Genomic DNA, 24276 nt, shown 5'->3' with positions numbered 1-24276 from the left:
CTGCAAAACTAGGCAATAGGCCAGATGATGACTTGGGGACTTTTTCCTTTGATATTGGTATCCTCAGTGCTTAAAACAGTTCCTGGTAGTAGTTGGTACTTAATAAATATTTATTGACTTTTCTTATCTTCATTCTCACCCTGACTATTAGCAACTACCCAATAAACTCTAGTGACTCCCTATCATCTTCAGGATCAAATATAAAATCCTCTGGCATTCAGAGGCTGTCATAGCCTGGTCCTTCTACCTTTTTAGTTTTCTAACAGCCCCTCCCCCGCCCCAATCTCTCCATACTCTACAGTCCAGTGACACTGATGTCCTTAAAGCTCCTTAAAAGAGACATTTTCATCTCTGGACTTTGCGCATTTTTTCCATAAATAAAATGCTTTCCTTCTTTATCTCTACCTCCTGACTTTCTTGGTTTTCTTCAAATCTCAGCTTTCCATCTACAGAAATCCCTTCCTGATCCTTCTTGATTCTAATGCTTTCCCTTTGTTGGTTATCTCCAAGTTATGTATGTAGTTTGTACAAAGCTATTTGCATGTTGTCTCCTCCATTAAGACCCTGTCTTTTGTCTTTCTTTGTGTCCACAGTGTTTTAGCACAGTCCCTGGCACATAGCAGACATTTAATAAATGTGTATTGACTTTTAACTTCTTTGCCCTGTATAACCTCTTCTCCCAATAATAAATACACAATCTACTTGACTCAAAGTTCCAAAATGAAGTCATTGGTGGTCCTTTTTTTCATTCAATTCATACTTCATTAGATCTGCAAATTTATTGATATGGATACTCCCTCCACCAATACAGATCAAAGTCCAGCTATACATTAGTAAATGGTTTTGTGAGTGGCTGCGATTGAATAAATTCTTCACCTGAGGTGAAGACACAGCTGTTTTAGGCCATGCCAGACTTGGGATGATCTGGTAGTTTGGACTTGAGACTAAAATCAAATGAGATACATCCTACATCTTATAACAGTTAACAAGAAATTTACTTAATAATATGGAAAAGATTAAAAACATTTGATTCACTTGAATATAGCACCTCCCTGAGGGTAAGGCCAGTCAGGAAAAGATACTGACTCAAAGCACCAAAGGGAGGCTTTTGAGCCTAAGCAGCCCTTACATCTCATGTATTTGTTTAATTTATATCTTAGGTGACCAAGCAATTATGTCAACAGTTGGAGCTTTAGTCTCTGGAACATTTAAGTCTCAATAATAATTTTATTGCCTTTTTAGGGTCCAGCTAATCTAATCTGTAGGGAATAGGTGTTGGTTGCTTCTACCATGTCAGGCCTCTAAAGAAGAGCCTCCCAAAGCTCATATAATTAGAGGTCAAACATATAGCTCATATCAGGTTCTTCCTCAAAGCTTTTATAACTTGGTAGGGTTTGTCCCTGGGTGGCTCAAGTTTTTAAGCACTCTCTATTGTGCTCTTAGCTTCTGCTTAAGAGTGTATAGAGCCCAGAATTTTAATTTAAAAACATTGGAACCCTTTACATCTGCATGAGACATAAGAAAAGTACTTTAGTGGATAGACCAGTTCTTCATTTCAATATACATTTTCCGGGGAGATAATTTGCTATGCCCTAAGGCCATAGTCAAATTTAGAGAATAAGACAGATAAATAGAATATGGAATAGAACATAATCAGTATATAGAAGAAGTAAGAACATGTGCTTTGGGAATTAATGGGTGGGAGAATTCACCTCTGGCCAAAGGTATGTATGTAGCACTTCCACTGAAATGAGGGCAAGGATGTCATGCCATAGGAAGAGTGCTCCATTTACAATTAGAGATCTTGGGTTCAAATATGCTGGGGCAATTCACTAAATCTGTCTTGAATCTCAATTTCCTGATCTGTAAAAATAATAGAGTTGGATTAGATGGCCTCTGCAGTCTCATCCAACTTTAAAAGTTTTGAACCTAAGCAAACTAAAGGACAAGTACTGCTATCACTCTCTTATATCCCAGTTCATAGCAATCCTGTTAACATTGTTTTTAGTTGAAAATTATTGTGAGACATAAAGTTGGGAAATGGAGATAATCTGAACTGGTTCTCTGATAGTTATATGGAAAAATGTTTTCATTCATTCTATGGTATAATAACTCTTGCTCACGCAACATGTAGACCACAGAATCACAGGATTTTAGTTAGAAGGTGTCTCATATCTAGTTCAACCCACTCTAACATAACCAAACAAACAATGATCTGTATGCTTTGCAAACCTCTGCTTTAATAACACAGAAGAAATTAATATTACAATGCATTGAGGGGACTACTCATACAACCTTTAGATAAGACCAGCCCAGTCCACCCTTGGAGCCAGTGCACACTTTGTCTTGGGCAGCCAAGACAATTTTTTTGTTATAAGAGTTACAGTTCTGATGTAGGTTATGATTTGTTGCCAGGGAGAAAAAGATCACTACTAGGAAGAAGAATGGATGCAGCCCTGATTGGCAAAAGCAAAAAGAGGAAGCAGCCACAAAATGAATTTTTTATAGGGTCTGGAGAAGAAACAACTAATGGGGATCCAGATGATGAAGAGAGTCAGCCTAAGTGGAAGGTAAGTGCTACTAACTACTGTCTTAGGGCCATCCCATCTGTGAGCTTGTTGCTTACCTCAGTCACTGTACATTGAAAGATTATATCATAAGCAGCTTCCAGAATCCTATTGCAGCACCTCATGGTGGTGTGGAAAAGAACTCTACAATGCTTATTTGATGGGTTGCTCATTGAAATGTAAGAATATTATAGTGCAGGAGGGGATAGCACTATGCAATAATAATGACAATATATAGCGTTATTAAGTACCAACTATGCAGTGGAAACAACTCCCCTTTCTCTGCCCATGTATACACTGTACCCCTCTTCCCAATCTGCTTCTGACTTCCAGAAATACTTTTAATAAATAAGCTAAAGAATATGCCTTGCAAAGTCATAAGACAAATGAAAGAAGCACTTGGTTAGTGGATATATTTTAGTGTAGTTTGAGGCCTTCCCTCTGGAGGCATTGTCTATATTATGTCTATAATATTATCACAGCAAACAAGTTCTTTATGGACATGATCATACATAGGTTTAGAAGTAGAAGGAACTATATAGGTGCCATCTTATCCAAACGTCTCATTTTATATATGAGAAACTGAATTTAAGACTTGTCTTTTGTCATTCACATACAAAATTGCATTGTCAAGAATCAAAGCCAAGTGCTCTGATTCCATATCCAGCAATGCATCTGTCATGCTGCTTCCCATTTATGTAGCCTCCAGTGTATTACTGTCGGAAGGAAGCAAGGCATTGTGCTAAGCGTTTTATAGATATCTCATTGGATGTTCAGAACCACATATTATATTATACCCATTTTATGGTTGAGGAAATTAACACAGTCAAATGTCTTAAGTGACTCTTGTTTAGGGTCACATAGCTAGAGGCTGGATTTGAACTCAATTCTTGCTGATTCCAAACCAAGTACTCTCTCCCTTGCACCATCTGGATGCCTCTTTTCTGCCAAACAGAAAGCTGTTGAGACACCTGTTGATAGGAGCAAAGACTGTTATTTTGTTTTTGAAATATGTTTTGCCTTGCTTTTCATCTTCAAACTTGTAAATGTTATAGGGGGATCTTTCCCATGCTTGTCCTTTCAGAAAGCCCGTTTATCCACCAAGTTATTTGTTAACAACTATGAAATAAGCCATGACCAGCTCCGTGAATTGCTGAAGTCTGCAGCGTTGGGAAAACTGTCCATATCTGATGAACAAGGGGCTCCTAACCTGAGGTGTGTGAACTTGAGTGTGTGTGTGTGCACAATATAATTGGTTTCCTTGTTTTTTTTTTATACTTTTGGAACTATTCTGAGAAGGGGTCTATAGGCTTCACTCAATGGCTAGAGGGATCCATGGCACAAAAAAAACAATTAAGAACCCCTGAGCCTAACCAAAATATGAAATGAGTCTGTGGCTACTATTTGTAGGCACCCATTCTAATCTATTTTATATCATACGTTGAGAATTCTGCTCTACTCACATGACCAAAGAGATGGCTTCGATGCTTTGAAATAACTTTTTTTTTTGCCTATGGTTGTAAAGCTCTTGTCAGTATATCCATCTTTCTGTTGGCTCATGTGTTTGCTCAGCTTAAAGGAGAAATGTGCCAGTAGGAGGGAAGCAGGACCAAGGGCCCTTCTTCCATAGACAGCCATTTTAAAACAAAGGCTTTGCAGAATGGTCACAAGCCAAGAAGTATGGAAAAAGAGAAATTCTGTATACCAAATCCAAATTTCCCCAGTGAAAGATGTTTATTTGAACTCTATGGTAACAGCTGGCCTCACCACCCATGCAAGACACCTGCGAATATCTGTTAGCTCTTGCTAATTGCTTTTCTGCACGCCTCCTCTTCCCTGTGTTCTTGAAGCTAACTTTAGGATCTTGCTGTTGCCTGTGTTGCTTTGATTTCTCGACAGCTGGTGCCATCTTTCTCACCCAAAGCATCTGAACAGTGTGGTGGTTATTGTTCTTCAAGGAGTGAGTCAGCTGCACTTCTACAAGTTCTTTTTGCAGTTCAAACACCTCCGAAAGGCATTCAGACATGTAAGTGGAGAAAGTTTTTCCACGTAGCAGTCTTCACCAAGCCTTCCTGTGTTGTCCTTGATACGCTGTCTCAAGATGGACCTTTCTTCTTACAGTCTTGAAGAATCTATTCTGTTTTAGACTATTCTGTGGCCAGCTCTGGAGAGCTCCGGTGTGCAGTAATAAGAAGCCGGGCTAGACTTCTAGACAGATTATATCACTAACTTGCTTTGTCATTTAGTTTCCCTGTTACCTCACTTGTAAAATAGGAATACTACTACCTGCTTGCTTTACCTAGGGTGAGGATCAAATGAGATAATAGAGATAATAATAAAAGTTCAGTGTCCTATCCAGATGGAGGCTGTGTTCTTCAAATTGTGCTCAGCACAAGTTCCTAGTGGCCCTTATTCCTCTTCATATATTATTGGACCATCTGAGGACAAATGGATGCTTAAGGATTTTTGATAAAAAGGAAGAAATTTGGGTCAGTAATATTTGAAAGGTGAGAAAGGAAAAAAAATGTCTGGCTGGGGTGGTGAAGGAAGTGAGGGGAAATCAAGACATAAAGAGGACATTTTAATTAGATAGTAAGCTCCTAGAGGGCAGGTACAATGCCTCATATTTCTTTTTATACTTCATAGCACCTAACATTTGTTTGGGATATGCTGGGTATTAGGAATATACTTGTCGAGTAAGTGAGTGAATGAATGAATGAATGAATGAATGAATGAATGAATGAATGAATGGACAACTTGGAAACTGCCTGCGAAAAGACAGCATAATTTGCCTAGACACAGGCAAATACATGTATTGCCCTTTCCTCTCTGTTTCAGACACCTGGCTGTGGAGAATCCTACTAGAGACTACTATCCCAGGGACTACACAGGTCACTTTGTCTGTGACATTTTAAGTGCTTAAACTCTAAAAGGCTCCACATGTAGCCTGCATTGAAACACTGAGCGAGGTTTTCCCATCATTTTATGTAAAGTGATTTGGGGACAGAAACAAAACACTCTTTGGCCTAAAGGAACTTACATTTTCAACATATAAACAGTTAAGTCAATTAAAAATATATTCAAAATAGTTTTTGGAATACATTTATTTTGGCAATACAGTATTAAAAGGCTTAACTGAATTACATAGTGATTGTCCAGACTTCTAGTTCATACTGAGCCTTGACTTGCTCCTCCAAACTCAAACTTTCCCTTAAAGAGACAGGGTTTTACACATCTTCATGTTAGTACATGAGTTATTCATGAGAATATATGTGATAAAGTAGTTTGGATGAGGCCTGGTGGATCCATGAAAACACAGTTTTATCATCTTTGTATTGTGTAATAGCCTTCTTAGATTTCTTCTTGCTTGCAGTCTTTCCTTGCCCATCCATCACATAGTTGACAAATACTTTTCCAATAATACAGAAGTGTCTGGTGATGTCCCTCAGTGCCCTGCGCAAAAACCCTGAGAGGTTCCTCAGCTGATAGAATGTAAAATGTATAGCTAGCTTTTTAAGACTCTATAATCTGATTCCTCTCAATCATTCAAGCCTTTTAGTTTTTCATACTACTCCAACCTCTTATTCATTCAATGTTTTGGCCAAACTGTCTTGCTAACTATTCCACAGTCTCCCCTGTTGTCTTCTGCCTTCCCATTGGCACACAATGTGAACATTCCCCCTTTTATTTTTACTCATTGACAGCCTACTCTCCATCTAGTCCCAGTTTAAGGCCAACTATTTCCCAGTTTTCCCTGATTTCCTTCAGGGGAATTTTTTCCTTCTCCTAATTTTCTTAGAATACTTTTTCTAAATCTTTTCTTTGGCCTTACCATAATCTTGTTTTGTCTTTGTCTCTCTAGTGCCTAGCATGCTGTCTGGCATGTGGTTATATACTTAATAAATGTTTGTTCAATTGAAATTAAGAAAAATGATTCATAGACACTTATCAAAGTACTCATAGGTTGCTAAACATAGAACTCCTGGATCAGTTAAATTGGACTGCTCTCAGATAAGTCACATCTAAGAAAGGAAGCAAGGATACCTGAATCCTGAGAGCCAGGAATTTAGGTTTTTAAAACCTACCTAACTTTAACAAACACATTTTCTTTGTTATTTATGTGTTATTACTTCATTACCTTTTCAGGGACGTTAGTGAAAAACTATTCATTTACTTACTGTTTGCACAGAGGTTCCGTTTGCCTGCTCCGTCAGCCAATTTTCTAGCAGATGTCATTGGGGAACAGCCTAATGGAAATAAAGAAGAAAGAATCCTGCCTACACCCAATACAATGCAAGGTAGAGATATAGATCTGGTCAATTATTTGCTCATTCAAAAGGATGTTATGAATATATTTGTTAAACATTTTAGATAACAATTCTATGAACTAAAAACACTTCAGACAATTTGTAAATGCCATTTTACTTAAGGATCCCTTCCCACTGTCTCTGGGCATGGTTCCCTCCATTATCTTCTTTCTGCTGTATAATCTCTTCTCCACTGGCATCTTCTGCCAATAGTCATATTCAGATTACTCTCTTTAAAATGCTTTTCTCAATGCAATTGTCCTTCCTAAAAACTGACTTTCTTATGTCCTAACTGGTTTATTTATATACATTTATGTTGAGCTTTGAGACCTTTTCATAGTTTGCTTTTCCCTCCACTTAAAAAAATCAACATCAGCTAAAGTGGGTACTTCTGTATACTCAGAATAGAGAGGGTTATACCTGAAACTGAATCTTTATTAAATATAGCTTGCTTTTCTCTTTAAATATGTAATAAAGCCAACATCACTTTCAAAGCTGTCTACTTGTCTGTGATTCCTTTTATCTGCCTTTTTGTGTTTTAAAAAATATTTGTCCTAGGTTCAAATATGACCTCAGACACTTCCCAGCTGTGTGACCCTGGGCAAGTCACTTAACCCCCATTGCCTAGCCCTTACCATTCTTCTGCCTTGGAGCCAATACAAAGTATTGACTCCAAGACAGAAGGTAAGGGTTTAAAATTTTTTTTGATTGATTTTTCTTTTTCTTTCTCCTTTTGAAGGAGCCCTTTCCCTAGTTCTCCTCTCCTTACTCTGAATGCCCTTCCCCCCAAAAATTGAAATAAAAGGAACAAAACCTTTATAACAAAAACAAAAAATAAATTAAAATAAAAAAAATAAATTCCTACATTGACTGTATCTGAAAATATATGTTTGTCTCCATCTACGACATGAGTTCCAGTTTCTCTCTGTCAAGAGATGGGTATCTTGCCTCATCATCAATTCTCTAGAATCATGGATTGGTCATTGTATTGACTAGAGTTCTTTCAAAATTGTTTGTTTTTACAATGTTATTACATTGTGTTCTCTTGGTTCTCCTCACTCTGGTTCAGTTCATTCAAGTCTTCCTAGGTGTCATCCTCAACTCTTCTCTCCCTTGCCTCCAGTATTTAATCCATTACCAAACCCTGACAATTTTGCCTTCCTATCATCTCACATATATTCCTTTCTCTTTTTTGACAATGCTATCACTCTGGTGCAGGCCCTTATCACCTGAGATGCTGTGATGATGACTAATATATCAGTAGCCTTCTAGTTGGTTTTCCTCCCTCAAGTTTCTCCCCATTCCAGTCCATCTACTATTTAGCTGCTTATGTGATTTTACCTAAAACACAGGCCTAATCATGTCACTACCCTATTCAATAAACCTCAATGGCTTCCTTTTGCCTCCAGGATCAAATACAAACTCCTCATATTGGTATTCAAAGACCCTTATAACCTGGCCCTCTGCTACATTTCTACTCTTTTTATAACTTACTCCCTGACATACTCTTCAGGCCAGTGACAGTGGCTTCCTAACTGTTCCACAAGCAAGACACACCATTTCTTGTCCTTGGGCATTTTCTCTAACTGTTCCCCATGCCTGGAACAGTTTGCCTCATGGTCCAGAAAAGCACAAAAACCTGGAGTGCTGCCAAAACCATATTAAAATATAATTGGGAAATTTTTAACAAAATAAAATACAACACAACACGGGTAATGTTAATGCGTGGTTTTCTAAGGCAACATGCAGTCCACAGGGACCCATTTCTTTTTGAGTTTGACACCACTCATGTAGTGGATGGAAAATTGACTTCAAAGCCGGGAAAGCCTGGGTCCAAGCCCGATGCCTGACACACAGAAGTTCTGTGGCCCTGAGCAAGTCATTTAATTTCTCAGTGCTCTAGACAACTCTCCAAAACTCTTATTGGGAAGGTGCCAGCTTGAATTGGTGGCAGCAGTTTTCTCATTAGGATGGCCCCTAAACCAGTGAAGTAGGTATAGCCTTATATCCTTCACTAAAGTAATAAGAAAATTCTTTTCAAAGAGCTTTAATAGGCTCTACAATAAAGATATGCCATTGGGAAGGGTCTGTTAAAAACATATTTTAACACATCTACTCTGGACTTACTTGTTTCAGTGTCATCATCTCTTACCAGTCCACAAGCCATCACAGACTTGCACAGTGATCCCATCATTCAAAAATATGGATATGACAAAGTGGGTTTGGTCAGATGCCTATTGACCAAAGAAGAGATGAAAAAATTTGACTTTCCACTCCAAGGTTGGTTGAGATTATAATTGATATGGTGGCAGAAATAGAGAGATGAGAAGATTATTTTAAAAGTGGAGCACTGATATTTGATTTCCTTGGCCACAGTCAATAGAGCTCTTTTCCACCTGTTATTGTTCAATAACGATAGTGACACTTTAATGGGATGTGAAGGCCAAGTCTGTAAGGACATGGAACAAAGTTAAACTAAGCATTTTGCCCATAGTTTTAACCCTATTCAGTCTATGTTAAGGCCTCTTTTCATCTTAAGAAGTGCTTTTATGGACTGTTCCTTTTCTATGAATAGCAGCATAAAAATTCACTTTGATGACAGATGACAGTGGTCAAAGACTTTATACTAGCCCAATATTTTCTTAAAAGAGAGAATGTTTATGTTTTTGGTTGATGTTTTTAAAGGATGGGCAGACTTTCCCCAAAAGCTTATTTTTTATTTTATTCTAAAAGTAAGTGTATGATACTTTCATGACCAAAATGTTGCAGGAGAGAAGTCAGATAGAATGCCATAATGGGCAAGCTTATGGTGACCTTTTTGAGGTCTAAGGATATTGCCATTGATAGTGCACAACATCCACTTTTCCTCACTAAATTCCAGAAACATTTCCTAGACAATTGAATATCATTGCCTCTGGTTTTTTGTGTTTTTTTTTTTACAATTTTTTTTTTGTTTTATCTCCAGGATTAGATACCTGTAAAAACTTCATTCCCACTGAATGTCTTGGTCCAGTAAACGACAGCAGTCCCCTTTTTGGCCTAGACTGTGAAATGGTATGATATGAATCTTATTGCTATAATGGGTGCTCAGAAATAGATGTCCATTTGTACAATCCAGTGGAATTGTTTGTTGGCTCTGGGAGGAGGGAGGAAAGATGGGAGGGAAAGAAAATTAATCATGTAAACATGGAAAAGTATTTTAAAAGGAAAAAAACAAATATATGTCCTCCCAAAGGACAGGGTTTCACTCATAGAATGAAGCAAGACTTTTTCAATGTTTGGGGTTTAATACAAAGTATTGGGTTTTCAAAAACCATGTGGGTAACAGAAATACAAAGATTACAGTCTGGTAAGTTCAAGTCTTTAAACTCAGAGTCATGACACCACCATTTACTGGTTATATGACCCTAGGCAAGTTTAAACCTCTCATTTTTTCCTTTTATACGTAAGAATATTAATATTTATACTACCTACCTCTTGGTAGAGACTACTAATGCTAATACTTAAAAACAAATAAACAAAAAACCGTAGTGCTGGTTTCCAGTAGACATTCAGCTACACATCTGAATTATTTTTTTTAATTTTATTTTTTTTATTTTTTTTTAAATTATTTTAAAATAACCACAAAAGGTATATTTATTTCTTTTTATCCTTTTGCAGAGAGCTTTCTGTTTTATGGTTTGTGGCATTGGAATCAGGAAGAACTGAATTAAAATCCTGAATAGTTTCTTAGTTTTTTACAAAGATAATAATTATAGTTTTATAACCTGCCTATTAGCATTACTATTATTGCAAGAAGATATGTTTACAGCTACAGAATAGAGAGCAGAAAATAGTCTTGGAGCCTTCTGTTTATAGTTTCCCATTACACACCAGGCATCCCTTTCCCTGGTATTCAGGGAGATAGCATCTCTTCTCTTTCCTATTTTTCCTCCAGCACTGCCTTCACAATGAAGTTGTGTCTTACTGACTTTCATGAATGCCATTTTCAGAAACTCTTCCTTGATTTGACTTTTCTTACCTTGGTAACCAAAAAATAAGCAGACTAGGTTGTCATAATTAGAAAGGAAGAAGCAGTGGGCCACATGGGTACAGTAGCTTCACTTTGTCCTCTGTTTTTCAGTGCCTTACACCAAATGGGAATGAACTCACCCGAGTGTCATTGGTTGATGCTGAAGGTCACTGTGTCATGGACGAACTTGTCAAACCTGACAACAAGATTCTGAACTACCTCACCAGGTGAAAAATTGCAATTTGACTAGTAGCTTTCCCCAACTTAGGACAGATTGGAATTGATGGAAGATTTATTTTATTTTATTTTAATAACAAATTTCCACATAAAGTTATGTGATCCAAATTGTGTTCCTCCCTTTTCCCTTCCCCCTCCTGGAGCTGGCAAGAAATTCAATCTGGGTTATATATATATATTATCATGCAAAACATTTCCATATTCATCTTTGTGAGTAATCTTATAAAACCAAAATCCCCAAATAAATTATAAAATTATACCCAAATAAACCAGTGATAAATCATATGCTTTTATTTAGGTGGACAGCATTCTTTTCATAAGTCCTTCAGAATTGTCCTGGATCATTATATTGCTGTTAGTAGCTAAATATATCACATTTGTTCATTCCACAATATTGCCATTACTGTATACAGTGTTTTCCTGGTTCTGCTTATTTCACTCTGCATCAGTTCATCTTGGTCTTTCCAGCTCTTTCTGAAATCATCCTGTTCAGTATTCCTTCTAGCACAATAGTATTCCCTCACCATCATATACCACAACTTATTCAGCCATTCCCCAATTGAGAGGAATCCCTTTAGTTTCCAATACTTTGCCACCACAAAAAGAGCAGCTATAAATATTTTTGTATAAGCAGGTCCTTTCCCATTTTTTTTAAAACTCTCAAGGATACAGACCTAGTAGTGGTATTACTGGATCAAAGGGTATGCACGATTTTAGAACCCTTTGGGAATAGTTCCAAATTGCCCTCCAGAATGGTTGGATTAGTTCACATCTCCACCAATAGGGCATTAGTGTCCCAATTTTACCACATCCCTACTAATATTATCATTTTCCTTTACTGTCATATTGGCCAATCTGTTTTATATGAGGTGGTTGTTTTAAATTTGTTTTTTTAATAGAGTTGTTTTAAATTTACATTTCTCTGATCAAGTGATTTAGAACTTTTTTAATATGATTTTTGATATCTTTGATTTCTTCATCTGAAAACTGCCTATTCATATCCTTTGACCATTATCAATTGGGAAATGACTTAGATTCTTATAAATTTGACTTAGTTCTTTATATATTTGAGAAATGAGACCTTTATCAGAGAATTTTGTTATAAAAAGTTTTTCCCAATTTGTTGTTTCCCATTTTAATCTTCACTGCATTGGTTTTATTTGTATAAAAACTTAACTTAATATGATAAAATTATTCATTTTACATCTTGTAATGTTCTTTATCTCTTGTTTGGTCATAAATTCTCCCCTTCTTTATAGATCTGACAGGTAAAGTATTTATTTATTTTTTTTTTTACTAATTTACTTACAATGTCACTCCTTATGTTTAAATCATATACCCATTTTGACCATATCTTGGTATAGGGTATGAGATGGTTATTCAAACCTAATTTTTGTCATACTGTTTTCCAATTTTCCCAAAAATTTTTGTTAAATATTAAGTTCTTATCCCAAAAGCTGGGAACTTTGAGTTTATCAAACACTATTCCATTGATCCACCTTTCTATCTGTTAGCCAGTATCAGATTGTTTTGTAATCTTTGCTTTATGGTACAGTTGAAGATATGGTTCTGCTAGGCCACCATTCTTCACATTTTTTTTTCATGAATTACCTTGATATTCTTGATCTTTTGTTCTTCCAGGTTAAATTTGTTATTTTTCTAATTCTATAAAAAAAAAATTTGGTAATTTGATTGGTATAGCACTGAATAAGTAAATAAATTTAGATAGGATTATCATTTCTATTATCTTGACTTGGGCTACCCATGAGCAATTTTTTTTAATTGTTTAGATCTAACTTTATTTGTGTGAAAAGTGTTTTGTAGTTGTGTTTATATAATTCCTGCATTTGTCTTGGAAAGTAGATTCCCAGGTATTTTATATCGTCTAGAGCTGTGATGGCAAATCTATGGCATGTGTGCCAATGATGGCATACAGAGCTCTGTCTGTGGGCATTTACTGTGCTGCCACCCTCCCCAAGAATTCATCACTAAAAAGATAGAGGGACTCAGGCGGAGCTGCTCCCCTCCCCCTCTCCACCATGCCAGATGGCATTTTCTCACATCCCCAGCCCCTCTTTCCAGCAGCCCAATGAAAGTTCACAGAGGATAAGGTGGGTGGCTCACAGGTGGCAGAGCTGGAGGGGATCTGAAATGATCTGACCATTTTTCACCTAAACTGAGGACATGTTTTTTCATTTCACCCATCCTCTACCCAATAGTTGAATGGGAGCCCTTTTTTCTTTCTTGGGTGGGGAGGCACAGGGTAGGGTGGCAGGGCATGGCATGTGGTCTCTGGATATGGGGCATGGCACATGATCTCTAAAAGGTTTGCCATAACTGTTCTACAGTGATTTAAATGGAGTTTCTTTTTAACTTGATGCTGGTCTTTCTTGGAAATATATAGAAATGCTGATCATTTATGTAGGTTTACTTTGTATCCTGCAACTCTGCTAATATTATTAATTATTTCAACTAGTTTTTAAGTTTATTTTCTAGGATGCTCTAAGTATACCTTTATATCATCTGCAAAAAGTGATAGTTTCCTCATTGCCTGCTTTAATTTCTTCAATTTCTTTTTCTTCTCTAATTGTTAAAGCTAGTATTTCTAGTACAGTATTAAATAATAGAGATGATAATGGGCATCCTTGCTTCACTCCTGATCTTATTGGGAAGGCTTCTATTTTAAATTAATACTACTTATTGTTTTAGGGAAAGGCTGTTTTATTCCTATAGTATTTTCATTAGGAATGGATGCTATATTTCATCAAAAGCTTTATTTGCATCTATTGAGATAGCCATGTGATTTCTATTAGTTTGATTATTGATATGGTCAATTATGCTGATAGTTTTCCTAACATTAAACCATCCTTGAATTCCTGGTATAAATACCAATTTTTTCTCTCTTATTTATCTTCTTATGCTTCTCTTGAATTTTGTATTTGGACATCAAATTTTCTGTTTTAATGGATAGGTCATTTTTGGTTGTAAACCCAAAGTTCCCTTACCATTCAGATTATCATATTCCAAGCCTTCCAATCCTTCATTTTGGAAGCTGCTCAGATCCTATGTAGTCCTGACTGGGACTCTATGATATTTGAATTGTTTCTTTCTGACTGCTTGCAGTATTTTCTCCTTGGCCTGGGAGTACTTTAACTTGGCTGTTATGTTCCTAGGAGTTGTCTTTTGGAGATTTATTACAAGAATGGATCTGTTGTTTCTTTCAATTTCTATATTACCCTCTTCTTAAAAAAAAAATCGGGGCAATTGTCTTTGATAATTTCTTGTAATAGGATGTCTAGGCTTTTTTTTTTTTATCATGACTTTCAGGTAGTCCAATAATTCTTAAATTGTCCCCTGAATCTGTTTTCCAGGTCAGTTTTCATATCTTATGGGGTTTTTTTCTTTTTACTATTTTTTTATGTCTCATGAAATCATTAGCGCCCCTTTGCTCAATTCTAATTTTTAAAAAATGAGTTTCTTCCATGACATTTTGATTTTCCTTTTCTATTTGTGGAACTCTTTTCTTCATTAGATTTTTGTGCCTCTTTCTATTGACATATTTTGCTTTTTAAGCTGTTTTCTTGTTTTGTACTACTTTTGTTTCTTTTGCCCATTTTTTCTTCCACCTCTCTTATTTGGCTTTTGAATTCCATTTTGAATTTTATCAGCACCTGAGGCCAATTGCCATTTTTCTTTGAAGTTTTACATGTGGTTGTTTGGATCTTACCATCCCCTGTTACAGTCCCCTGAGTGGGACTGTCTCTGTGCATCGACTTTTCCATTAAATCTCCTTCACGCACAAGTATCTTTGTGCACACTCATCTAACCCCGTCCACCCTCTTCAAGACGTGCGGCGATAGGGGAGTGGCGACTCAACAGTTGGAGGTGACCACTAGCAGATGTAGTCACGATCCTGCACGTAGGCGGCCCAAGGACCAGTGGTCACTCGGCCCTGTAGGGCAGCAGGGACGTTTGGCAGCATCCTGGGCGACTGAGCAGTCCTCTCTAGGACAGCACTGCTCACCCTAATCAAGGGAGGGGACTAGAAAAGGAGTCCCAAACATTGCCTGCCCTACAAACACCCGGTCAGCACACCGCGGCTGGCGGGTCATCCCTTTAAGCGGTTGAAAACAAAGAAAACATAATACAAAGAAACTCCTACTAGGAGCATGGAACATCAGAACATAGATAGAGAGAATACCCCAAGACCCGAGAGAAGAATAGCTCCAATCGGTAAAGAACTGGTGCGATAAAACATCGACATCACAGCCTTAAGTGAAACACGCTTACCAGAAGAGGGATCACTCAGCAAACCCACCACTGGATACACCTTCTTCTGGAAAGGTAGAGCCTCAAATGAAGACAGAATTCATGGTGTTGGCCTGGCTATCAAGACCAGTTTGCTCAAACAGCTGCCAGACTTGCCTGTGGGCATCAGCGAGAGGCTCATGAAGATCCATTTGCCTCTCAGCAAAGACCGGTATGCCACAATCATTAGCGCATATGCCCCAACACTGACCAGCACAGAGGAGACCATTGAGCAGTTCCACTCTGACCTGAGTGCCGTCCTGCACTCAGTGCCCACAAATGACAAGCTGATACTACTGGGAGACTTCAACACCCTTGTTGGCCAGGACCATGAAAGATGGAAAGGAGCGCTCGGCAAACACGGTGTGGGCAAAATTAACAACAGTGGCCTACTGCTACTCAGCAAATGCTCAGAGTTCAAACTCACCATCACGAACACTGTGTTCAGAACAGCGAACAAATATAAAACAACATGGATGCACCCACGATCAAAACAGTGGCATCTCATTGACTACATCATTGTACACCGGTGAGACATCCAGGATGTACAGATCATCAGAGCCATGAGAGGAGCTGAATGCTGGACAGACCACTGATTGGTTAGAGCGACTTTACAAATGCGCATTGCGCCTTGCCATCCAAAACGTGCTTAGACAGTTCACGCATTTTACGTGAGTCGTCTTAGGGATCCATCTTATTTGCAAACATTCCAGTCCTGCCTGGACGACAAGCTGTCTGCCAAGGGACCGCTCACTGGAAGCTCAACCGAGAAATGGAACCAGTTCAGAGACGCAGTGAAGGAAACATCAGAGGCAGTCCTAGGCCCCAAACAACGCAAACACCAGTACTGGTTCGACGAGAACAACACTGCTATTGAAGACCTATTGAGCAAAAAGAACAAAGCCTTTATGGAGAGGCAAAATAACCCAAACTCTGCTCCTAAAAAGGACAGATTCAAGTCTCTCCAAGCCACGGCACAATGTGAGATCAGGAAGATGCAAGACCGATGGTGGGAAAAAAAGGCAGAAGAAATCCAGCGCTTTGCTGATACGAAAAACTACAAACAATTTTTCAGTGCCCTCAAGACTGTCTATGAGCCATTAAAACCCACCACCACTCCCTTGCTCTCCTCTGACAGTGACACTCTCATAAAAGATAAAAAAGGCATCAGCAACAGGTGGCAAGAATGCTTCGGTCAGCTTCTCAACCGACCCTCTTTAGTCGACCAAAGTGCCCTTGACCAGATCCCCCAAAACTGCACCATTGAAAAACTTGACATCCCTCCTTCAATAGAGGAAGTCCAAAAAGCCATTAAACAAATGAGTACAGGCAAGGCACCCGGTAAAGACAGGATCCCAACCGAGGTGTACAAGGCCTTAAATGGAAAGGAGCTCCAGGCATTCCACATAGTGCTGACCAGCATATGGGAAGAGGAAGACATGCCCCCAGAACTCAGAGATGCCTCCATCGTAGCCCTATACAAGAACAAAGGCACACGAGCAGCCTGTGACAACTACAGGGGTATCTCACTACTCTCCATTGCTGGAAAGATCCTTGCCTGTGTTATACTCAACAGATTCCTATCATCTGTTTCAGAGCAGAACCTGCCTGAATCACAATGTGGCTTCCGACCAGATCGTAGCACCATCAACATGGTCTTCATGGTGAGGCAAATGCAGGAAAAATGCCTTGAGCAGAACCTGAGTCTCTACATTGTCTTCATAGACCTGACAGAGGCATTCGACACAGTGAACAGGGATGCATTGTGGGTGATCCTTAACAAGCTCAGTTGCCCAGTAAAATTCGTTAAACTGATCCAGCTCTTTCATGTCGATATGACAGGGGAAGTCCTATCTGGTGGAGAGACTTCCAATCGCTTCAATATCTCCAATGGCGTGAAACAAGGCTGCGTCCTCACTTCGGTGCTCTTCAGCCTATACTTCACCCAAGTATTACGACATGCTATGATGGATCTAGACCTGGACGTCTACATCAAATACCGACTGGATGGCTCACTATTCGACCTTCGCCGCCTGACTGCAAAAACAAAGACAACAGAGAGACTCATCCTGGAAGCTCTCTTCGCAGATGACTGTGCTCTCATGGCCCACCAAGAAAATCATCTTCAAACCATTGTGGACAGGTTCTTCACCGCAACAAAACTGTTTGGCCTGACTATCAGCCTCAGCAAAACAGAGGTGCTGTTCCAACCTGCACCAGAGAGGCCAACTAACCAGCCGTGCATTACAATCGACGGCATGCAGCTTTCTAACATGAACACTTTCAAGTACCTGGGCAGCACCATCGCCAACGATGGGTCCCTAGACCACAAGATTAATGCCAGGATCCAAAAGGCCAGCCAGGCACTCGGGCGGCTGCGCTGCAAAGTCCTCCAACACAGAGGTGTAAGCACTGCGACGAAGCTCAAAGTGTACAACGCAGTGGTCCTCAGCTCGCTCCTGTACGGTTGCGAGCCATGGACACTGTACCAGAAGCACATGAAGGAGTTGGAGCAATTCCACCAACGCTCTCTCTGGTCAATCATGAGGATCCAATGGCAGGACCGAATCGCCAACCAGGACGTCCTCGACAGAGCCAACTCCACCAGCATCGAAGTCATAGTCCTCAAAACCCAGCTATGATGGTCTGGACACGTCATCCGCATGGACCCACAGCGAATACCAAGACAGGTATTCTAGGGTGAACTGTCAGCTGGACTCAGGAAACAAGGCTGACCAAAGAAAAGATTCAAGGATCAGCTAAAGTCCAACTTGAAGTGGGCTGGCATGACACCAAAGCAACTAGAACTCGCTGCCTCTGACAGAAGCAGCTGGTGAACCCACATTAACCATGCCGCCACCACCTTTGAAGATGAGCGACGTCGACGTCTTGCCGCTGCGCGTGAACGCCAACACCAGGCCACACCCGCACCTCCCGTAACAACTGGCGTCCCAGGCCCCATGTGCCACAAACTGTGCGCCTCAGCCTTTGGACTCCAAAGCCACATAAGGGTACACCGTAGATGAAACTGCACAAAGACAATAGTCATTCTCGGTCACCGAGAGACTACTACTATACTATCCCCTGTTAACTCTGCCTTGTATGTCTCCAAAAAAATTTTCTGTGGTTAAGTGTTTCTTTTGCTGTTTGCTCATTTTCCTGCCCCTTTTTTACCACAGGGAGTTCTAAAAGCTGCTGATTCTGTCTCCTTTGCTGATGGCTTATAGGCCTCAGCATTCTGAGCTATTTTCCCCTGGGGCTTGAGCTTCACCCCAGGGCAGGCTTGAAAGGGTAAAGCCCTATGCCTCACTGTAGTCTGGTACCAAGGCTTGGGACATCAAGGAGTGTGTGTGTGTGTGTGTGGGTATTCTGTTGTTGGTGTAGGAAAGGCCCTGGGGTCCTGAAGTTGGCCTATGCCCAGGCTTGGAACTTGGTGCAATAGGTGGGGGTCAGCCAGTGTTCCTCTGTGTAAAGTTTACTTCCAATTCTCCCTTATCCCATGAAAATCAACTCTGCCTACCTTTCAACTTTTTTTCTGCAAGAGAGTCTCCTCTCTCTGACTTGCTGTTGGCTTTTGACTCCTGTTATTTTGAGGTGCTTTTATAATAAGATTGATTTAAAAGGATGGTCAGAATAGTTTCAGCTTTTGCTGCTTCTAAGTTGCCATCTTGGCTCTGCCTCCTTGATGGAAGATTTTATAAGAAGAGGCCTAGAGCATTTGTGAAGTTAAGTGATTTTCTTTGCTGATATATAAAAGTCCATAGAGAAGAAATTTGGACTGCATTGTGTCAATTATATTTCTGTACCAAAAGTTCTTTGACTCATTTTTAGACGTCTTATAGACGTCTTTTAGACGTCTTTTAGACGTCCCTATAGTCCTCTTGTGAACTTAGACCAGCAGGAAATTGCTACCTTCTTTGCCATGAAATCTCATAATAGTCATTCTTTAGGAACCAGCATTGGATTGGGTTATGCCATGTAACCAGATTCCTTTTCTGGAAGATTGCAGTTGGTCAGATTGCATGGAGTTCCTGAGTTAATCTTAAAGCTTAAACTGTCAGTTAGAAAATACAAATTTTTACCAAAAAATTTTTAGGATCAGTACACTTATGAATATCTCCAAGATTCTGAATTAATGTACTTAAACAGGTGTCACATGATGTGCTTGATTTTGGAGCCAATAAAGTATTATCAAAAAGAAAGTGGACAATGTGACATTTTTGTTATTTTGAGGCTGTACTTGTGAGAATAGGTGGAATTGCTGAGGCTTAAATTATAGATAAAGAATATCAGAGACTCAAGAACAAGCCCTGGGAGAACCCTGCATTTAGGGATAGAAGAAATAGAAGAGACAGTGAACATGATTAGTCAGAGAGATAGGATGGTAGCCATGGCTTTCAAAAAAGAGTATCCCTTATGTAATATTTGAAACAGTCAAACAAAACTTCATAAGCAGTGTTTAGTGGTTTTTAATTAAAAATAATGTCTTACAATCTTCTTTATAAGTATAATTCCTGTGGTAATAATGCATTCCTCAGAAAATATTTCAGGGTTGGGTTCTCGGGGGATGGAATCCAACTACTCTTGTGACCTCCATCTTTTTACTTTTATGGAAAGGTTCTCAGGCATCACACGGAAGATACTTAAACCTGTGACAACCAGACTCAGAGATGTCCAGGTCAAGTTAAAGAAGCTGCTCCCACCAGATGCGGTATTAGTGGGCCATTCCTTAAATGCAGACCTTAAAGCCTTACAAGTGTGTATCTTATTTTGGGTCTCAATTTTTCTGTTACATCTTTTGCCTTATACTGTCCCTATCCTCTACCTTTTTCATTTCCCTGACCCCTCCATTTACCCATTACTTTCCAAGGTTAAGTAAGTTTTTTATTTTACCTCCACAGATGATACATCTCAATGTTATTGACACTTCATTGCTTTTTGTCAGAGATTTGGGACGAAGGTTTAAGCTCAAGTTCTTAGCCAAGGCTGTTTTAGGGTAAGTTTATTATAGTTTGAGTTGTTTTACATGATTATAATTCCCTATATTGACACATTCAAATAAAGGAATATATCTCTAGTGGTAATTGTTGCTCAAATTTAGAACTCTATGACATTTTTTTAAAGTGTTTTACATTTATTATTTTGTTTAGTCCTTGTGCTAATTTTATCTTCTTCTTACGGCTAAGGAAACTAAGGCGTATAGAGGTTAAATGACTTGCCTAGGTTATAGAACTAGTAAGGGTCTGAGGTAGAATCTGAACCAAAGTCTTCCTGACTCCATACCTGATACTCTGTCCATGATACCATAGTGCCTAAGAAGTAAAATGTGCTTGATTTCAAATTTAATATCTCTGTAGCCCAGCCCTGCCCTTATGTAATGGATCAGGGATGTATGCCATTCATTCTGTATTCTTTTTTAAATAACTTGTGCTTAGTACCACACATATCTTTTGGGAACCCTTTAGGGGAGACAACAAGGAACTGAACTATGATTGAGTTGGCTGGAAAAAAAAAAGTATTAAAGTTGACAAAACATTTCAAAATCCCACCTTTTTCAGCCCCTAAACTGTGACAAGCAGCATCTGTTGACATTCCTGCTGTAGACATAGGCCTTTTTGGTTATTTCATGTGAATCACTTAAGATTCCACATGCAGCCAGAAAACACAGGAAAAAGCATCAGCCAGAAAGAACTACACAGATATAAACCTTATATGCCAAGTGTAAGCCTGTGATTCTGAGTTAATAAGCTTTCTTTTAATCTTATTTCCTTTAGAAAGGAAATACAGTGCCCTGACAGGGTTGGCCACGATTCCACAGAAGATGCTATTGCAACTCTTGAACTGGCTCAGTATTTTATCAAACATGGCCCAAGGAAGGTGAGTACTCAGTATTTTATACTTAATTAATATTTACTTCCTTTTTTAACTAGAGTGACCAGATGAAGCTGAAGTTGCAAATCATTCTCTCTTTGAAAAAATTGGTATGCACATGTTTTGATTTTATATCACTTCAATTTCCTAATATATCCTTCCTTCCTCTAACTCTCCCAGAGGGCCATCTTTTACCAAAAAGAGGAGAAAGAGTTCAGCAAACATTACTCATATGTCAACCAAATTGGAAATGTTAGGTACTGTTCCACTCCCGTGGAATATAGACCCCTATTTTTAGAAAAAGGGGAAGGAGGAGCATTCCTTTGGGGCCAGCGTTGAACTTAATAATTACATATCTATCATTCAGTTTTGATTTTGGGGAGTTCTTGCCATTTACATCATCATTGTCATATATATTGTTCTCCTAGTTATATTTCCCTTTGCATCAATTCCGATGCTTTTCTGTATTTTGTATATTTGTGATTTCTTGCATCACATATTCCATTCATTACTTTCATGTTCCACAGTATGTTTAACCATTTCTAAAGTGGTAGACATCTACTGTCTCTCTTAATTCTTTACCTCAACAAAAAGTGTGGCTGCTTTATTTTTAGTTCCTTATTTCTGCTTTCTAATTCTTACTTCTACTGCTACTACTTTTTTCCTTTGTGCTTCTACAAAAAATATTTTGGCATATATAGGACCTTTCTTTTTGTCATTGGCCTCAATGGAGTGTACACCCAGCACTGGAATCCCCGAGTCAAAGGGTATGGACATTTCAGTTACTTTCTTAGAATAATTACAAATTGCTTTCCAGAATGGTTAGCACATTGTTCAATTTTTCGTGTGCCTTTTTTTTCCATAGCCCCCAAAATTATGTCTTTTCTTATCTTTGCCAATTTGTTAGGTGTAAGCCGAAACTTCTGAGTTATTTTGATTTGCACTTCTCTAGTTATTGGAAGCAGTCTTTCATATAAATGTTAAAAGTTTCAGTTCTTTTGAGAATTGTTTCACCAGTTCTTTTGACCACTTATTCTTTAGGGAACATCCTTTGATCTTATGAATTTGTGTTAGTTGGATTAATTAATTTAAAATCATTTAGTAAGCACTTATTAGGTGCCAGGCACCAAGAACACAACTAGCAGAAGTTAGTCTCTGTAGTTAAGGAGCTTACATTTCCAATTGAGGGAGACAACAACATATAAAGGAATTTTAAATGCTGGGTGTGTAGAAAAAAGTAGAGGTCCCATGGGTGTGTAGTTGCAAGGCGGTTAAAAGTCCCAGGAATCCTTATCCTGATAAGGGCTGCACCCCACCCTCATTGGGAAGTGAGAAATGGGTCTGAGGACAGTGAAGTTGGTATTCTGGATACCCCTGACAGTAACTAATACTAATGCTTTTTAAAACTAGAGTGACCAGATCAAGCTGAAATTGAAAATCATCTATTTTTTAAAAAATTGGCATAAATGTGTTTTGATTTTCTGTCACTTTAGTTTCCCAATATATCCCTCCTTTTTATTCTCTCTCCCAGGTAAAGAGCAGGGAAGGGACAATGGACAGGAAGGTGGAACTTAGTGGTTCAGGGGAGGGAAAAGTGATCCCCTCTTGGTTAGCTAGCTTTGTCTCTCCCCCTTCTCCCTCCCATATATGTATGGTGGCGGTGGCAATGGTGGTCAGGGAGGTGGGAAGTGGGATATGTGTGTGTATATATGTATGTAGAGAGTGTTTCCTATATACTTTGGATATCAGGCTCTTATCGGAGAATTCCTTCATCATTTTGTCTAGCCATTGTGTTAAATCTTTCAAAGTTGTTTGTTTTTACAGCGTTATTCACAAAACTTTCCTATATTATGCGTACTTAATATTATGCGTACTTCTTGAATTGAAACACTCACATCTGTCCCCTCCTTCCCATATGTATTGCTACCATCCAACTATCACAAGAGTTTCTTCTTACTAGTTTTCTCTACAGTCTCTCCCTCCAGGCTATCCAAAGTATCATTATCAGATAACTCTTCTTAATGGTCACTCCTCCATTGTTGAAAAACTTGACTATACTCACCTCCAGATCTACTACCAGTGCTTTAATGTATCTGTTTTCCCACAGTCTCAGAAACTTTTATCATTTTCCATTTCTGCCATCCTTGCCATTCTGATAGGTGTGAGATAGAAACTCAGAATTGCTTTAATTTGCATTTCTCTAATTAGTAATGATTTGGAACATTATTTTAATATGGCTATAGATAACCTTTGTTTCTTCCTTTGAGAACTGCCTTTTCATATTCTTAGACCATTTATCAGTTATAAAATGGCTTTTATTCCTTTCAGTTTGAATCAGTTCATTAGACATCTTGAAAATAAGACCTTTATTAGAGAAACTTTCTGCAAAGTTTTTTTTTCCCAGTTAAATGTTTCCCTTTTTACTCTTAGCTCCACTAGGTTTTTATATACAAAAAACTTTTTATATAATCAAAAATTTCCATTTTTATCTTCTGTGATCTCTATTACCATTCTTTATTCCTGAGATTATCTTTTCCTATCCTTTCTCCTATCCATAGATCTGATAGGTAATTTTTTATAGGATCCTTGAACCATCTGAATATAGGTCACATAACCATTTGGAGGTGTTTTTTATATGGTGTATGGTGTTGATCTAAATCTAACCAGCAATTTTTGTCAAATAATGTGAATTCTTATCCTGGTAGCTGAATTCTTTGTGCTTATTTAATGACTTTGCTTCTGTATAGTGTACCTAATCTGTTCCAAGGGTCAGTCTACTTTTTAACCAGTTCTAAATTATTTATTTATTTACTAATTACTACTTTGTATTATAGTTTGAGGTCTGACACTACTACTTTTAGAAACTGATGTAGAATAGAATGAGTGAAATAAGAACAATTTATACAGTGACATCACTGTAAAAAAAACTTTGGAAACTATAAGAACAAAGATGAATAAAATGATCATTCATGAT

The 24276-nt window shown here is 38.5% G+C and overlaps 1 protein-coding gene across 5 annotated transcripts in view; it reads left to right on the top strand.

The window, feature by feature from the left end:
* Positions 1–24276, top strand: part of REXO5 (RNA exonuclease 5) — a 57059-nt gene that overhangs the window by 15392 nt on the left and 17391 nt on the right. For all 5 annotated transcript variants that reach the window (XM_007498214.3, XM_007498215.3, XM_007498213.3 and 2 more), the window contains exons 2-11: positions 2416–2570; positions 3652–3782; positions 4467–4593; positions 6757–6865; positions 9011–9154; positions 9840–9928; positions 10998–11113; positions 20049–20187; positions 20333–20427; positions 21206–21308. In XM_007498214.3, coding sequence (XP_007498276.1) covers positions 2445–2570; positions 3652–3782; positions 4467–4593; positions 6757–6865; positions 9011–9154; positions 9840–9928; positions 10998–11113; positions 20049–20187; positions 20333–20427; positions 21206–21308 — 1179 coding nt within the window. In that variant the 5' untranslated portion in view covers positions 2416–2444. The remainder of the gene's footprint in view (positions 1–2415; positions 2571–3651; positions 3783–4466; positions 4594–6756; positions 6866–9010; positions 9155–9839; positions 9929–10997; positions 11114–20048; positions 20188–20332; positions 20428–21205; positions 21309–24276) is intronic.

This window comes from Monodelphis domestica, chromosome 7, assembly GCF_027887165.1.
Source record: "Monodelphis domestica isolate mMonDom1 chromosome 7, mMonDom1.pri, whole genome shotgun sequence".
Taxonomy (NCBI): Eukaryota; Metazoa; Chordata; class Mammalia; order Didelphimorphia; family Didelphidae; genus Monodelphis; species Monodelphis domestica.
Note: the sequence above shows the minus strand (reverse complement) of the source record. Positions and strands in the feature narration are given on the sequence as shown.